Source organism: Tubulanus polymorphus, chromosome 5 (assembly GCF_964204645.1).
Source record: "Tubulanus polymorphus chromosome 5, tnTubPoly1.2, whole genome shotgun sequence".
NCBI classification, from domain to species: Eukaryota; Metazoa; Nemertea; class Palaeonemertea; order Tubulaniformes; family Tubulanidae; genus Tubulanus; species Tubulanus polymorphus.
Window position 1 is genome coordinate 1327311 of NC_134029.1, and position 18712 is coordinate 1346022.

Genomic DNA, 18712 nt, shown 5'->3' on the forward strand with positions numbered 1-18712 from the left:
ATCAGCCGAGGAGCTGACAGAGACAGTGTGACTGTGAATAGCGCGAAGCGTCTGAGATTTTAATAAATCCAGTGGACTTTTCTAACTGCATAGAGCAGTTGGTTCATAATCAATCGAATCATCTAGCAATGTGTGATTGCATCGGTTTGATTTAAAGACAGTAATGTTTACTATTAGACCCGGTTGTATCGTGGTGCTCAGTATTACGGTGCAGTGGCGCGAACCAGCAGACGACCGACTACATCCTCGAGGTCTGATGACAACGGATGGATTTATTTAAATACCCAACACTCTGTACTGAAAACCGTAAGTATTTATCGAACTAGAACGTTATTCAAGCAGAATGAAAATACCTGATGATTATGAATATGGTTTGTTTAGTCATCGAATTCCTAAAATGCTATTTCAACTCTGCTATATCTCGTCTTTACCTGTTTATGTATTTGCTCTTGGTCAACTAAACTATACAGGAACGTCGATGGTGCCATAATGTGCGCAAGGTTTTTTCTCAAACTATTGGTGGTGTTTTTTTACATTGTTTGGTGGTCACTCACTTATAAATACTACAAATAATACTGATCTTTCGGACCTATAGACTTAAACGATTTTTTGAATATTTGAAAATCTGACTTACAACATTTGCTCATACATTTTTGTACCATACGTGCGGTAGTCTCGCGGTCATCTCCGGCGTCAAAGTATTGTTAGATCAACAAATTTCGAAGCAAAAATTGCCACATTCTCCGGACGAAGATAAAAACAAGATTTCTGAGCTTTCTCAGAATTTCGTCACAAGAATTTTTTTCTTTTTGAAAAGATTTGTCGATCGTGAAAATGTATTTGATCCTTTGAATACCTGTTTAGCATTGAAAAACATGGAGACGATCTTTGATATCGAAGTTGACGATACATTACGTAAGTTCAACGAGGCGATTCACCCGTACAGTTTCAATTCACATCAATTCGTTTTGAGGCAAAGATTGAATACGGAAAATGAATTCACCGCTCGGGAAACATAGCGACATCATTTCTTCATGAAAATTCCCCAGGGCTGAAATTGAATTCCAATGAAATGAACACTAATAACGCATTTGCACATGCAGCCATCCATCATAGTGAAATTCTACTAAAATAAATGCGTTAAGTAGCGGAAAATAAACCAGTCAATATTATTGAAGATGCGTTGAAATGAGAAGTGTTTTCACAACCATTTTTTCATGTGAGATAGATACATGTCGTGTTTTATACGGGAACTGTACGAATAATTAACTCAAGCACCTCACAACGTAGTTCAGTTTTTCTATATTTTAATGATTTTGTAACCATATATTCCTCATCGGTTACTGCAGCACCTTCCTTTTTATGGTCCATCGTATTACGCAGTTACGTTTTGGTTTTTATTTTTTTCGAACCCGATTTTCTTCGAGAACTACAGCTGAATAGCTTCCACGATTGTGAGCTTGAATATAGAGCCGCTAGAGGTAATAGATTGAAAATGAACTAATTTAACTATGCGGACATAACGAAAAAATGTGAAACTGGATCCTGATATTGAAAGATATTTGCGATAAAGTTAAAGAGTTTGATAATAAAGGTTTAGATTGTCACATATCACGTACACGGCAAACTTCAAATCCCGCTGATCTGATGAACTCTTCGTCAGGATCAATTCCCAACAGTTAGACGTCGATGCAATTAAACCCGGTCCAATAGCGAGCCGATTACTGCGGCATTTCTTGAAATAGAAGTGGTTCGCTTGAATTGAGAACTGAAGTGGTTTCCTGAGCTCTCAATTTCAGGACCATGTCGCTGTGGCGTCTGGTGGTGAATGGCGGTGTTTACAGACCAAATAATCGTTTACAATCAGAATGCGATATATCATTTATTTGAATAGGATCAAAAACGGTCGGGGCGTCAAGCGCTGTAACCCGAACCCCCTCCGTTTCATCCTTAGTAGTCTTTTGATGAAAATGAATAATGTGATTTTTCGGCGTGCCAAGTATATGAGCTAAAATATGATACCGCATTAGCGGCTCAGATTTGTGTTCACTTCACCGGAAAATTGTATAGATGGGAAATCACAAATCGAGCGTGCGTTCCTTCATTCAACACGTTAGTGTTTTAAGTAGTAAAATGTCACGACATCACAAAGGGAGAGGGTAGAGAGGAGAGGGAGAGGGAGAGGGGAGAGGGGAGAGGGGAAGGGAGAGGGGAGAGTGGAGAGGGAGAGGGTAGAGAGGAGAGGGAGAGGGGAGAGGGGAAGGGAGAGGGGAGAGGGGAGAGTGGAGAGGGGAGAGCGGAGAGGGGAGAGGGGAGAGCGGAAAGGGGAGGGAAGAGCGGAGAGGGGAGGGAAGAGCGGAGAGGGGAGAGGGGAGAGGGGAGAGTGGAGAGTGGAGAGGGGAGAGTGGAGAGTGAAGAGGGGAAAGTGGAGAGGGGGAGGGGAAAGGGAAGAGCGGAGAGGATACTTGAAACATATAGTTAGAATATGATGATGATTGGTTTCCGTTCAAATGAATTTTTCATACGCACAAACCGAGTTGAATTAAATCAACAATCGTGATATCTGATTCCTATATTCCATCATTTAAACAAGCGCATGCATTTTTTAGAGTTTCACGTGATGCGAGGTGAAATTTGCAGAGATACAGAAATTATCGGCTCCATTTGCGATGAATATAGAACAATTAGCGCTCATATAGTTCTATGCTATGAACTCATTGAGGTGGGAATCTAACACAATCAGACAGCCAGTCAACACACCTGACTGGTCACCGCGCTGACCATGGGACAGACTAACTTACAAACTGTCGCTATACAGCTCGGTCGTCTAGTGGTTAGAACAGGCGGTTTGAGTGTCGGAGGTCTCGCGTTCGAGCCTCGGTATGCTGTCGATATCCATTAGGTTTTATTTTGCCTTCCTTGTAGAAAACTTTTTTTCGATGATAAACTGCTCTTCCTTGAACAATAATGGATGCATCAGTCGCATATCTCAAATGACATATCTCGCATTTCTCTCATATCTCAGATGATACTTTGCCTTCTCCTGCGAGAAACACTAAACGATCCCTGGTTTTTGGACTTGTCGAGCAATTTAATCATTTCGATAAAGGAACATTAACTTCGAATAAAACAAGAAGACGGAATCACTCTACGCCTGGTGCTCAGACGTCGAGTGATCGCAGGAAACAATGATCTCTTTCGTCAGAGATTATTGACCACATATCGGGAGCAGTGAAACTCAATTAATGCTTTCTGCTAATTATTTATGTGGTATTCCGTATTTCAGTGTCTCATCAGAGTGCCTGAACATACAACGAATTAATGACGATCAATTAGTTATGGTGGCATGCTTTTAATTTCTAGAATCGCGCGGCATCATCGACCCGCTTATATCATTCCCAGGCACAGATCCCTCGACGAATTCATATCATTCAATTTTATTCATTCTACATAAAATCTCGCACCAGGATTCAGTTTTTCTGAGTTAAGATTAGATCGTTTTCAATTATTTTTAGCCAAAGCTGTGGAACTGCGGCCTGAAGACTCATTCATCTTTTCATCATGACAAATAAACACCCTTAACACGCAGTAACCATTCACACTTGTCACAACCTGTGACCACGAGAACTGTGCTGTGAATACAAAGGAATGAATTAAGAATTTATGAATATCGCCTCCCGATAGAATACACCCAGTTCTCAATGAGAGTTGTGCTGTTGATGCAGACGTTCATTTAGCGATGATGACAAAAAATTGTGACCCACCACAAAATTAAATTAGCAACTCCTCAGTGTGTCTATCATACGTGTAGAGCATATGATGTTGCAGCCAGTTTCACAGTTCAGGACTCAGTTCCACAGTTCAGGACTCAGTTCCACAGTTCAGGACCCAGTTCCACAGTTCATGACTCAGTTCCACAGTTCATGACTCAGTTCCACAGTTCAGTACCCAGTTCCACAGTTCATGACTCAGTTCCACAGTTCAGGACTCAGTTCCGCAGTTCAGGACTCAGTTCCACAGTTCAGGACTCAGTTCCACAGTTCAGGACTCAGTTCCACAGTTCAGGACCCAGTTTCGCAGTTCAGGACTCAGTTCCACAGTTCAGGACTCAGTTCCACAGTTCAGGATCCAGTTCTGTTGTTCACCAACACCACTACTGCAGTTCTGGACCCAGTTCAACAATTCTGGACCCTGTTCCACAGTTCCCGGTCAAGATTTGACTCTAAGACTAGAAATTGGACATGAACTTCTTAAGTCAAACCTAGTCCGGCAACTTTGAGTCGACAGAGAATAAGCCTACTGACACCGCCCCCCTGCTCCCGCCTCCCCCAGCTCCCTCTCCCCTGCTCCCGCCTCCCCGTAGCTCAGGAACTGTGTCATGATGCTTAGAGTTTGCATACACACACACTCAGAGCTCAGAGCTGGTGACATTTCATGATTTCGTGATCAACCGAAATTTCTTCTCACGTTGAAAACTATTGTCTTTGATGGATTTCTCTTGCTTCACCGACATTACCGCAACAACACACGCGTCTCATTAAACAATTATTCACCGCTAAAATTCATCCGTTAACGAATAGAAAATAGAAACAGCCATCGGGAAATACACCGTTAACAACCACATACAACCGACATTTCGCGTAACGATTTTAATTTGAAACTCTTATAAAACAGAACCCTTTGAAACTGTGGAATTCCCAGTTAATTTTCACTCTAATTATTATTATCTGATGTGGTTTGATAACGAAGATAAATATGCACCTTATGATCTACCATACATCTGCAGTCAGGAGTGCTCCAACAATATCATAACCCTTCTAAGCCCAAACAGTCAAGCAGTGCCTTTTTCAAAATACAAAATCTGAAACAGTTATGTAACCTGCGTGTATTGTAGAATTAAGAATAGAATAGTATTATGAGGAAGAAATCTAGAATCTGAATTGATAATGGTTAATTTCTGGCACCGGTCGTGACAAACGGTGCCTCGGAAGAGAAGTGACATTTCGATTTGATAATGTGAGCCATTTTCAAAACTGATTTGTTATAAAACGTCGAAACATTTTTCTCTTATTCAGTCTTCATAATTGTGATTTTTTGAAGTCATTTGTTTTAAGAAGTCGATGATGGTTTGTGTTTTGCTGATTTCTAAATCTATTTCAGGTGAATTCAATTCGCAATGATTGTCGTTCAAGTCGCTGTCGTCGCTTTATCGTTTGTGTTCGTCTTAAAAAGTAAGTAATGAGCCGAAAGAAACGAAACAAAAAAAAAAATTTCGACATATCTCACATCAAAGAAACGGCGGAAAATTTCATCAGATTGTTTACAGAATGTCTGTTCGTGGATTCTTTAATCACTAGTTTCGGAAAAGCTTCAGAATTCGTCTTTTCAAACTTTAAGGGATTGGTCGGAAAAACTTTCCTTACTGAAAAAAAAATCACTCGATATTATTTTTTTTGCGAAAAATATGCGATGAATAATAATATCGTAATAGCGTATATCGGGAAAATATCAGATACCAAATGACCAATTCCCATAAAACTAGTGAAACAACTGAAGATAATAGTGGATATTGATTGGAGGTCTAGGATGGTAAATTACAGAACGCCGAGGCAAGTTTGTGAGAACTTAACCAGCTGTAGTCTTACTGTAGCTACTGACGTCTCCTTGTGATTCACAGTTACAGGTTACATTAGCGCTGACAGGACCCGATACACTAAACAGTTTAGGGATTGAATTCGCTACTCGACTCACTTGATCTCTGCCTACAATTTAGCTAATCATTTACACAGATCTCAAGAAACTTTTCCGGACCCGGTTCCACAGAGTTCAGAGTGAAATGAAACCTGCGCGACTGTGGAACTGGATCAAAGTTTAACCCACACAACTGTGGAACTGGATCAAAGTTTAACCCACACAACTGTGGAACTGGATCAAAGTTTAACCCACACAACTGTGGAACTGGATCAAAGTTTAACCCACACAACTGTGGAACTGGATCAAAGTTTAACCCACACAACTGTTGAACTGGGTCCAGAGTCAAATTTAACCACAAAACCGTTAAAATGGTTTCAGGGACAGATTAGACCCACACAACAACTGTGGAACTAGATTCAGAGTTAATTCTAACCCGCATTCAACTGTTGAACTGTGAGGTTTTGAATACTGATGGCGCAGGACAAGAGAGGAACTCTTAGTAATCTAAAGTCAATATCCCTATGATTCGATGCAGTAGTTTATGATTGAATCGAACCTGAATTTGAATGTTTTGAAATTATTTAGTGGTTCTATTCATTAGTTCCGCAGTGACATTCATCGCTATAGAAATTGTCGATTTGCGCCGAAGAGATTGATTAAATAATTCTCGTAGGAATCGAGAAGCTGAAACTTTTGTCCAATCCATCACTGGTTTCTACTGTATGAGATATTCCTCTGAGTCCTACTTACACCGAGTTCAACTACACCTAAAATAAGAGAGATTTACAAGATGATTTACGAATTCTGGACCCGCACTGTGGCAAAGTCGCAAGTCTTCCTAAGACCAAAATAGGAGCCAAGTATGATGGTAATGATATAATAACGAATGTATTTTGTCGATGATAAAGACATTTACAGTGTTTCATATGAATTGTTTTGCGATATAGTGTAATAATGGAATAACAGGAGACCCAGCAATACGCGAGTCCGATCCCTCTTACAGATCCGCACAAGGAATGGAAAACGACGCCAGTTGAGCCGAGTGAGTTAGTCACACGCGTTACAGATATCATATAGAATTGATATTAGAATCGGTTGATTAGTTGAGAACTATGCGTTGCGGCTGAGCCTCGATAAACAGCTAATTACAAAACTGTCTGCAGGGCTGTTTACAGGTTCAGGGGTCATTCGTCAGCTTATATCGACACCTACACATACATCACATTCTATACGTGACGAGTTTACGATTTCTATACAGGAAACAATTATGAAATGATGATAGACGAATTCCCGGAGGTGAAGAGACATTAATTAATCATTTATAAACTCATTTCACTCGCCGTGTGGAATTATTAACAAAACTCTCTCCTCACCCATCGTCTTATGTAAGTGATCAAAATTTAATCAACCCCCAGCAGGAAACCTGGCTGTAAGGAGATATGACGTCATCGCCTTGTGAATGAATGAAAGGAAACGAGTAGTTTTCACTCGCTATGAACAGCGCTGAGGAGTTTGTAACATTATTTATGAGGTTTTATCAATAAGAAGCGGGAATTCTATTCATACGATATCAATTATCAATATCAATTAGATACATATTAACAATCTGCATTAGATTTCCGCTTCCTCGGTTTACATTCAAATATATATTGACTGAAGAAGGGATGTTTATTTCTCAATGAATAAATACTGAAATGATAAGCATGATTTTAACACATAAAACGTAGAAGATAATATAAGTTATTAAGGGTTAAGTCTAGAGACTGGTTCCAATTTAACATTGATAAAAACACTCGTGAGTCCGTGCTGAACGATAATATCAAATCAGAGTCCGAGATGTTTCCTAAAGCCAGTAGTTCATTCAACGTTTCGACAATATCATAACAATCATCTTCAGTAATACTGTCCTGATCTGAGTCTGATACTCGTGGTCTAAATGATAACCCACAACTACCGATCAAATGATATATCTTATTCATACACGGTTTATTTCACGCGCTGCTTCTTTTCCCCGTTTTTTTTGCAGGTAGTCTTTGTAATCCTGACGCTAAAAGACTTTACGATGACCTGATGAAGAAAAGCGGATACAACAAACTGATCAGACCGGTCGGCAATAATTCAGATAAACTGACTGTTTATCTAACGATGAAGTTATCGCAGCTTATCGATATCGTAAGTCTAAAATATGTGTTCAAAAAACTGATTCCATCAATAAGTAAGAAATAAGTAAGAAACGGTTTTAAGAATCGTTCCCTGTCACTGTACGCCGTGCGCCGTTTAGGTTTCTTAAGTAAATAGTCACTTGAGCATTGAAGTCAAACCCAAAATTCAGGAAAAGACTATCGGAGTTCATTCAAGGTTTCGACCGAAAATACCACGAGCCATTTCAAAATATTCAAATTCTATCAATTTCAAAGTCTTAAAAATGGCTCGTGGTGAATTGAAGATTGAAGAAAAACCCTTCATAGTGTTTTGAGTCAAAATAATAAAAGTCTAAGGATTCTTTGTGTTTTAATGTTTATCTTTAGTGCGATCAGGATTAGAAATACAAGATAGTGATAATAGTCATCTGAATATCACCGCATTTACGATGAATTCAGACAATGTTGTTCGTTGATATTTACAATCCGTTTAAAATGGATTCTGTCAGTTATTAACCTTATGACTGAGACAACTGGCGAGAGCGAGCGAGAACAAGCGAGAACTGATCCTCAGGGAAAACAGGTTGTAATCATTACCTTACAGAATTCCCTCGAAGAGACCAAAATGACACCCACGGGACCACGTCAAATATGATCTTGTGTCTACAACACTCTATTGATTTATTAACAGTAGCTCAATCCATATCATTCAGGTTTCAGAGGAGATAAACTTGGAAAAAGAATCTACTAATAGTGTATAAACAAAACTTAGAAAGGATGTGTATTAGCTTCTTTTTATATCCGGAATGAACTAGATTTGTCCATAGACAAGTTGAATATGAAACGTCGAACGTGCCTGGAACATCTAATCTCTCTCTCTCTTGTTATACGAATAACGATTTGTGATGAAAGTCCAACAGATATTCTAGAAGTAGTGTAGTGTTCTTGTGGTATTTTTCTACGCCCACGTCGTGATTACTAATGCCTGGAAGCGACCGCGCGTGTAGGCAGACCCTACCCCTACCGCTGATACTGCGGTTAATTCGATATTGAAACTATTGTATGTGAGCTGTGATATGAAGTAAGTTACGGCGACGTTTTGACGCATACGCACACACACACGTGTGTCATCAATCGGAACAGCCAAAAATCAATCTGTTTGCCTGATATTAATTTCGTGTCTAGATTTACAGCCGGTGGTGATAAAGTCCTGTCAGTGTCTGTGAATACGAGTTCGATTTCGTCATACCGAATTTCACAATCATTGATTGAGTCCAAGAAGTCATCGCACGATTTCTCATCGCGTGTTGAATCTAATATTCTTGAATTTATATAACTCCGTAGAAAAACCTTAAAGTTAGAGCGAATCAAATTCCTGCACTGATTTGTAACGAGAAAGATGAATTCCGAAAGTTTCCTTAAAGCTAATTATTTATTGATTCGACGTTTCAAATATAACCGAATAGTCATCTTCACGAAAGATTATAGTCGAATCGTCGAATCATTAAATCATTAGCTTTAAAGAAACTTTTTGACTTCATTTGTTCTCGTTATAATAGTGTTAGGTTATCGTCACAACACGGACACAGCGTTTCACCAATGGTTATCTCTCGAATAATGATATGAATTCTAGGAATTCTCTTTAATTTTCCGTAATTATCGATCGGTTTTAGCGGCTGAGCGAACTTTTAAAAACTCATGCAGTAAATAAAAAAAAGACAGCTCAAGCTCAACCGCATTTGCCATCACTCTCGTTAATAAGAATTTTCTCCACCAAATTAACAGCAAGCTTCACTGAACTAGCTGTGTACCGTTGACATTCGGGGAGTTAATAAAAATCTGTCTCGACCCAGCGGCACAGCGAGGTAAAAGTGACGGCAAAATGTTGCCATACGGGAATTGCTTGCCGACAAAAACACTTTGTTATTTGACAAGATCACCACCAGTCATAAAGCATAATCAATCAAATAGTGTCCACTAGTAATATCGGAGTGCATCCCGTTCACTCTCTGTGGCAATCTGAATCGTGTAGATAGAATATTAGCAAACAACTCCATATCGAAAATACGACCAGTTTCGTTTGTATTTGTCCCTTTCTAAGAGATTAATGTTTTTTTTTTAATACTAAGGAGAGTTGTGGAGGAGCCGTGATAACGTGGAATCAGTAAAACGTAGACCAAATTATACTTTGAAGTTTCACTAGAATTGTTTTATTCGCTACCCACGAAAATGAGCGAACTACTGTAATAGATATTTTCGATAAGTTGGATATTTCATTTTTTATTTTCAAAGAATAACTCCTGGGGCCAGTTGCATAGTCATGGCTTAGATTTAAGACTGGTCTAAAACCAACTAAGTTCTATACTCGATCTAACAACTTAAGACCAGTCTTAAGATTTAAGACCACTTTTGGACTTAAGTCACGACTGTGCAACTGGGCCCAGGCCGTAATCGAGTTTAAGACCAAGGGCAGCGAAACAGAAGAGAGGTTTTTTTACGGTGGTAATGAATGCTATTTCGAGTCGTCTCGTAGTTCGTGACTCTGCTTTCTATGATTGATCGATGGTTCATAAACCGACCGCCGCTCTTATCGTTATCGCTTTCAGGAAACAATTTCACTAACTGTTGATAATTTCCTATTCAATTTAGCAATACGATGATGATACTTAAGCTTCACAGTCACCATCACCGCTGTCATATAAATGGTAATACAGAAATTGAGAGATCTGCCATCTACATACGAAAAAAGCAAATCACCAAATCCACAGTCTGATATTAGTTATAATTTGATACCATTCGATTGAAACATCGGGAATGAACTAATTTAGGAAACTCAACCGACAACTGTGAAACTGGGCCTATGACCGTAATTAAAGTACACAATTTTTCTTGATTGCTATTCCAGTTTATTATCCAAATAATCATTGACATCAACGAAGGAATAAGCGATATGGCTGAAACGAAGTCGAGTGGAATAAAAATCTTAAGATACTTTGTCAAAAATAGCTAAAAGCAACGGTGATTCATGAGCGCTTCGAGAGATTTTCTAATAAGATTAAATAGCATATATTTATAGCTGAAAATGCGGTACGGCTTATTCCAAATATAGGAAAGCCATTATATATAAGATAGAATATTCTTGTAAAGGACTTGTCACTTCTTGGGAATAAGTTCTGAGAAGCATCATACTGATACAGAAGACAAATCACGTATGAATATTATAGAACACATTCTGCTTGGTTCTAAGATTCCTTGTAGTATAAGACCGGTTTTAAGACTGGTTGTGGTAAAACTGGTTCTAATTTCCTGGTTGTACGATTCGTTAGAGTATCTCGGGCCCGGGTTAAGCATTATTATGATGAATCAATGTTGTGTATATTCGGTTCGTTGAAGGCAATCGATTCGCTGTCGAGTGGATAAAGTTTACTCTATTCGATAAGCACTGCTAACTGTTTGATCAAGCGTGAAAATCCTCGAGTTGAGTTGATTACAAACTCTAGAATTCTTAAACTGATCTCCCAAATAGCCCTCCATCAACCACAACAGCGCCGTAAAAACAAATCCAATCCCCAAATTGATATCGTAATGATGCTAATATTGAATAATGAAACTATGAAACGCAATGAAGTAATGTATATACAAGTGTTGTTATAGCAAATTAGCTATTTGGAGTTGTATCTGCTTTGAGATGCTGTTGTTTTCTACGAAAACTAACGTAAAAACTAACTTACATTTTCTTGATTATTCAGGACGAGAAAAATCAAATAATGACGACAAACGTTTGGCTGCAGCAGGTAAAATATAAATGCTGACGAATGAATGAATGGATCTTCCCGAATTGTTTCGATGATATTCGCAATATATGAGATAATTGGCTGCGCACACATCAGTCAGGGGGATGAGAAGGATAATAGAAAAGAGGAATGACAAGAAAGAAACGAACAAAAAAAGGAGCAACAGTTTATAAGAAAAATAGCAAAAAATATAAACATGCATGAGTGTGTATGTGGTGATGAAATGGCGATGTTGAATGGAAAACACTCTATGTATTTTCAATTGATATTATCATTGATGCGGTCAATACCCGACCATTCACATCCCAGACCCTCATCTCTCAGACCAAGATAAACACTCATAGAACCGCATAGAACATACATTCATTTGTGGCATCAAGAGATTTATTTGATTTCGGTTCTGTGAAAGCATCTCTTTAGACATAACGTCTCCTCTCGCGAGATTTCATCCAATGTCGCGAGAACTCGGGTAAACATCTTCCGTATAGACGACAAATATCAGTTATCAGTTTGATGCATTTCGACATGTTTCAGTAATTATTTCCACTACTCGGCTTTAGTTTACTGAAGATCGTAGAATAGCCGCGCTCGGGCCTGGTAAATAGATGATCTAAAGTCACCATATAAGGCACCAATTAAACAGCCAGCTGGCTAGTACTGGGTCCTTCATAACCATATCGAGCACTTTGAATTGTATGTACGGGTTATGACTGTGTAACTGTTACTGAAAAATAGGCATACTTTACTATATATAATCAAAAGGTTGACAAACTAAGTTTATTAGAAATTGAAAATTAGAATTCAAAAATACACAACGCCTCGGACTCACAATGAAGACTATCGGTCGCACCTCAGGGTCACCTGACGACGGTTTTTGTTGGGGTGAATGCGAGGCTTTTGCAGAGCTTTGGTTATGTTACTGGGGGGTAGAAATAGGCCATTCTGCATCTGAAGAAAAGATTACTAGAATTTCTGGGTCGAGGTGTCCTGCTTGATTCGGAATACGGGCTATTCTAAAATGAAAATAATCATTTCCAGAACGAACAAAGTTTTTCTGACGATGAAAGATTATCATCATCGGTGTAGAAAGATTCTGCCGCTTGTTCTGCGCGAATCCGGAACAGAAATAATTGGAGACCAGTTTATCGGAAATCAATGGCAAAACACAATCGGTATAAGTGGCGGCAGCGTATGTCATCCCGAGAACTTGTTCCGACTCTCCTCTCTTCATCGCACCGCAAACTCTTCATCACAACTAAAGACGGAATAAAATTATCATAAATCGTATCGATTCATCGACGTATTTGCCAATTTGATTTACCGAAAGCGGTATTGAGACTAATGAAGACGTTATGGGCCTCGGGGGTGAATTTAACATGATGAAACTTATTCGCTCTCAAAGAGATAACAACATGAGTCTCCAAACTCGACGCTCTTTCAATTCTCTCCTAATATTCTTCGGGATATACGAGCGTCGTCATGGGGCGGATGAGCGCCGGGGCCGTGACCTACTAGCCTTTGAAGAGTATCGATAAATTCCTGAGTCCCATGTGTGACACACGCCGAGGACAGTTGGTGGGAGCAGCCAAATCACTGATCCCAGTTTCTCAAAACGGTTTTCGCCCTAATTTATAATTTCTTCGTTAACTCACTATATCTGGAATCGATTTTAAGGGAAATCTTCTTTGTGCAACTAGGCCAGGTTGCCTTTCACTACGTCCATTAGTCTAAGGGATATTCAACTGAAAGCTTGTATATATAAGCATATTTCATGAAGGTTTTTTTTTCTCGAAGAAATGGTTAATCTATGATGTGCGTAACTATGTATGTTCTATTTTGTTTCAGGAATGGATGGATTATAAATTGAAATGGGACCCGGTTGAATACGGAGATGTAACAGAGTTATACGTTCCCTCAGAAGAGATCTGGTTACCTGATATCGTGCTCTATAATAAGTAAGCCGAGACGATCATTAGTTATGATAACTCAGCGCTCGATCTATGATGAATTATTTAACGTAGAACGAAGACATTCTTTTTACAGTTTGTTATCAGTATCAGTATACTTACAATGAACATTTCTAGTTTGTACAAGTATTTGACTCATATGTGATTCTTATTTCAATTAAGCGAAATGAATTCCCCCCTTGTTTCTAAATCATGCATAGAGACAATTCAGCACTTATGTTGTCAACTAGATTCTGAAGTAATTAAATGGTATTTTGCTCGTTAACTTCTGCGCTAGTGCCAGGACCTTCCTCACATGGTTCTTATTTCAATGAAGCGAACTTCCCCTTACTTTCTAAATCGTGTAGAGAAAATGCAGCACGTCTTTACCGCTGATAAGTTGTTGATAATGAAATGGTGAACGTCGGTTGTTGACATTTTAACGTATGTTGTAAATTCCAGCGCTGATGGAAACTACGAAGTGACGTTGATGACGAAGGCAACGTTGAACAGTAACGGTCTCGTGGAGTGGATGCCACCGGCTATATACAAGAGTTCGTGCACGATCAACGTCGAATTCTTCCCGTTCGATCAACAGTTGTGTACGATGAAATTCGGTTCGTGGACCTACGACGGATTTCAGGTCGATTTAAAACACGCCGAACAGAACGAGAAAGAGGAAGGCGAAGTGATCATCGGGAACGGCACGAATATGGAGGAATTTTACGAGAGTGTCGAATGGGACATTCTCGACGCTCCGGCAAAACGAAATATCAAATATTATCCTTGTTGCGTCGAGCCTTATCCCGATATTACATTCAATGTTACTATGCGTAGAAAAACGTTATTCTACACGGTTAACCTGATCATACCCTGCGTGGCCATCTCGTTTTTGACGGTACTTGTATTTTACTTGCCATCGAATAGCGGCGAGAAGATTGCCCTGTGTATATCTATTCTGATTTCATTGACTGTGTTCTTCCTGTTGTTGGCCGAAATCATTCCGCCGACGTCACTAGTCGTACCGTTGATAGGGAAGTATCTACTGTTCACGATGATATTGGTCACGTTGTCTATCATCGTGACTGTCGTCGTGCTAAACGTACACTATCGGTCGCCGTCGACGCACACGATGTCACCCTGGGTGCGCAAAGTGTTTCTGAACATACTTCCCAGGTTGCTGTTGATGCAGAGACCTACACCAGACAAGGACGATGATTTGGACTTCACGACCACGGCTGAAGAGAATAAAAACGCCCGCGGTATTAGTTTCCGAGCTCGTAGTAATTTTGTGTATGTCAGTACAGATGATTTGATGGCTGATCCTGACAACCCGACAGGTATACGACCAATACACATCTCAACGCAAGTTCAAAGAGCGTTAGAAGGCGTTAGATTCATAACGGACCATCGTAAAAATGAGGACCGGGAGGAACAGGTTTGTCTAACACTCCAGAAGGCCGTGTTGTCTTCTTCGCACATCTCTCTTGTCAATCCAGGTTCCATGGGTTCGAATTCTAGTGATGATAGCAAAGGATTTTTCATGCCTTAAAGGCAAAAGAAACTTCGATCCTGCTAAAACCTGTTCTGACTGGCATCGTTAACATTAATACGAAATCTCAGAAAATCTTACCAGAAATAATTTTCCAACCTCAACATCTCGATGAGGGATCATTCATTAATTACGTACGCATAAAATTTGAATTTTTCAACCCCCCTCCCCCTCTGTACGTAAAATCGGCCATTTTTTTCGTATACATTAAGCATTACAGTACGCAATCATCGTGCCTCCCTTAATGCGTACGTAATAAATGAATGACCCCTGATTTGTTTAATTTATTTCAGGCAAGAGAAGACTGGAAATACGTAGCTATGATTCTCGATCGACTGTTTTTGTGGATATTCACGACCGCCTGTGTTGTCGGTACACTTGGTATAATTATACAGGCCCCGATGCTTTACGATGACCGGGAACCGATACGCAGGTAATGTATCGTCTATCATAGAGCTCAGGACGCCGTGTTCCGCGGTTGTGAGTTCAGTTTTTACTCTGGCATTCACAATAAATTTAACAGATTCAAATAGAACTATAACCACACTCAAACGTGGTGAACGGATAATAAGATAAAATCCCACTATTTACAGATTAAAAGAATTTAAAAACAAGAATTTATTTATTAAATCTAAATTATATAAAAGACACGACGTTTCGATCTCACCCTAGAGATCATCGTCAGGTGTGGGATTTTATCTTATTACCTGATTCAAAACTCCCAGTCAGGTTTTGACCCACAACTGAAAACCCGGGCCCTGTAATGCTATCGCTTTCAATCGTTTAAACTAAAGCCCTAGGTATTGACATCTTTGAATATATTGGAAAGTATTATCATGTACAATGTATTTTCAGTAAAATTGGATACCTGACTGAATACACGTGCGACGAGTAAAACACGCAATCATAGACGAAACGATGGTCGTATTGAAATACTGAAAGTGTTGTTATATATTTTATAAAAGTATGATTGTTCAGCGAAACGACAAAATTGAATTGATATCATGTTTCGATAACGTGTCATGTAGAATATTGAACGCTAATTGTTGCCATTGTAAAAAGAGAATATATTTGTCTTACACATGTTTTATTGCTATGAATTATTGTCTATTCATTTGTTCATGAAAATTTATCAAATTCTGCTTGTGTTTTTGTATATAAATAAACATGTATGAATACAGTTTATGTCATCCGATTCTTGCGTCTTGATTCAAATTCAATCCTCCGCTGCCAGGGTCTGTGTCATTTGTGTCTCACTGAGGAGTGTTCTCCGTATTCTGGACAAGTGTTTGCGATGCCGACTAATGGGAGATATGCAGTAGCTGTCAAAGGTTTTATCGCCATTGACGAAATTTATTCAGCATAATTTGCCCCAATTGTTTTTTTAATCTTCTGAAAGAGTTTTTTGACCCTGTTGCACTGCCCCAATCCAACCGAATCAACTATATTGTTTAGCACTTGTCGGGTGGATAAAGTTTTCGACTCACAACCGATGATGGGTTCCCCAACTCACTAGTCGTGTGGGAGACTTACTCCGATCGAAGAAGTTTCAATAGTATCGAATAAAAGGATTTGGTTTACGAAAACGAAACTCGATTTTTTAACTTAAACAAATTAGATTTTCGGTTAAAAGTAAGATGGCGGACTACGACTGCTCAATTGTTTCTGAATGGGATTTACATTTCAAAAATGCACCGCCATCTTAGTTGAGTCGGTGCGCCCTAGCAACCGCTGTTCAAACCGTTTATCGGTTTACTCTAAACTGAAACTCGTCTCCTCAGTTCGTCCTCGAATATCTCGACAAGGCGCCGACACGAATACAGACTAATACACAACAAAAGTCAAGATTAGGAAAAATACGAAATAATTTTACTAAACTTCATCCATAATTTATTTTTACTTATAACAAAACGTTTTCTTGCCCGTTTCTCGTCGACCACAAAGTTTAATCTATATGAAACACGTTATTTACACGCTATACAATCATCAGATATCAATATCGACAATAGTTCAATATTACACGTAAATTCAACGAAACCAGATCCAGTAAAATCTCTGTGTTTGTATATTCTACGATTGTACATTAATTAAACAACCGTATTTAACTTGAAAACAACAACAACAACAGATCGAAACACGAGAACAGAATTCAAATATGTGTAAAGATTCCTCTTACGGGAAACATTGCGAAATTTCTCCGCTGAAGACTATATTACGTCGTACTTACATTATCCTTATTAATTACCTGAATTAATGGATTCTGACACTTTAAAATGGAATATCGTTGAGATAGATTCTTCAACGAAAGAGACCCTCGATTATAACCTACTCGAGGTGGTGATAGCGAGCGATAGTTTTCTCCCTTAGACCAGTTACACACTAGTTATAACTCCTTACATTATTCAGTGTTTAACATCAATACTATCATGAATTCCACAGTATTTCAATAAGACTCGACCATTGAACTAGCAATATTCCTATTCTTGTTGTGCATATGAGAGGCTTTGGAAAATATCACATTTTATTTTGTTTGCTGTCGTTGAGATGTCTGGTCCACCGTCTTCACAGAAACCGATCTGACTCTCCGATTAGAGCGTACTTTCCACTGGAATTGAACACAGAAAACATTACGGGTTGAGTTTAAATAATTCATGATTCTTAATTCTAAGAAATCCCCTTCTCAAAGAATATTCGTGATAGCCCTCCTGACTCATAAATCTCGTCTCAAAATATGATGCTCTGTAATGTTTTTAAGTATACTTTGTTTAGATTAATCTTATTATATAGATTCTTGTATTGTAAAGTGAAGCCCTCGAATACCAGACTATGCTTCAAATACTCAATTGGTGAACTCAGGAAATTAGATATTTTCCGTGATACACTTATATTGTGTATGTCTTCACAACTTTATCAGAAATAGTATCGAATCGAGCAGGAAACGACAGAATTGGATTAATAATGATAGATAGGTAGAAGTAGAAACAAATCAAGGAGACAAATTGAGAACAGTGGTTTACAAGGCGGTATTGGCCAAATTTGCAAATAATCTATGAGGTATTTTGTACTCAATGAAGGCATCTAGTTAATTTGTCGATTGCGAAATGAGAGTGTTTTGTGCGATTGCGACTGTCTCAGAAAACACAGACCAGAAGTAAAAACTGATCTGATATTTGATATTTGTACCTGGGTATAGGAACTCGATCGTCGTATAAAGTCGGGGCTTGTAGTATGATACCCATAGTTCCGACGACACAAGCTGTAGTAAATATCCATAAGAACAATCGATCGAGCACCATCGCAACGTACTTCCAGTCTTCTTTTATCTAAAATAAATCCGATCTCTAAAATCATTCTAAACCACATAGAAATGTGAGACGATCGCCCAATCAAAACCAGTCACGGTGACCAGATACGCCTCCACTGTGAGGTTATTTGGTAGGCGCACATTTTGGGACATTTGTACCCATCACGTGGAATCCCCTCCCAAACCCCAACCCTAATCCCAGCAGCATTCAAAGGAGATCTCAAAACTGTTTTTTTAAGTTATAACCCGTTTCTGACAACAGTTCTACTAATTTACAAGGC

General features: G+C 39.0%; 2 protein-coding genes across 3 annotated transcripts in view; one reads left to right on the forward strand and one right to left on the reverse strand.

The window, feature by feature from the left end:
* The first annotated feature begins 181 nt into the window (after positions 1-181).
* On the forward strand, positions 182-16173 carry LOC141905052 (acetylcholine receptor subunit alpha-like). 2 transcript variants are annotated; one of them, XM_074793779.1, is made up of 8 exons: positions 182-306; positions 5161-5231; positions 7721-7866; positions 11585-11629; positions 13475-13584; positions 14038-15013; positions 15421-15560; positions 15983-16173. In XM_074793779.1, exons 2-8 carry the CDS (start codon positions 5177-5179, stop codon positions 16020-16022), a joined length of 1512 nt encoding a protein of 503 aa, XP_074649880.1. In that variant the 5' UTR covers positions 182-306; positions 5161-5176; the 3' UTR covers positions 16023-16173. The 2 variants fall into 2 exon arrangements, with proteins under 2 accessions (XP_074649880.1, XP_074649881.1); XM_074793780.1 differs by lacking the exons at positions 182-306; positions 5161-5231; positions 7721-7866; positions 11585-11629 and adding an exon at positions 12073-12098.
* Positions 16174-17028: 855 nt separating this feature from the next.
* LOC141906483 (acetylcholine receptor subunit alpha-like) overlaps positions 17029-18712 on the reverse strand; it is a 40050-nt gene continuing 38366 nt past the window's right edge. The window contains exons 7-8 of the mRNA XM_074795801.1: positions 18311-18450; positions 17029-17732 (exon numbers count right to left, since the gene is read on the reverse strand). Coding sequence (XP_074651902.1) covers positions 17690-17732; positions 18311-18450 — 183 coding nt within the window. The 3' untranslated portion in view covers positions 17029-17689. The remainder of the gene's footprint in view (positions 17733-18310; positions 18451-18712) is intronic.

Excerpts from the sequence above, each read along its gene's own strand:
- LOC141905052 (XM_074793779.1), top strand. The coding sequence starts at position 5,177 with ATGATTGTCGTTCAAGTCGCTGTCGTCGCTTTATCGTTTGTGTTCGTC. Across the intron at positions 7,867-11,584 it reads TATCGCAGCTTATCGATATC|GACGAGAAAAATCAAATAAT; the intron begins GTAAGTCTAAAA and ends TTGATTATTCAG. Across the intron at positions 11,630-13,474 it reads CAAACGTTTGGCTGCAGCAG|GAATGGATGGATTATAAATT; the intron begins GTAAAATATAAA and ends ATTTTGTTTCAG.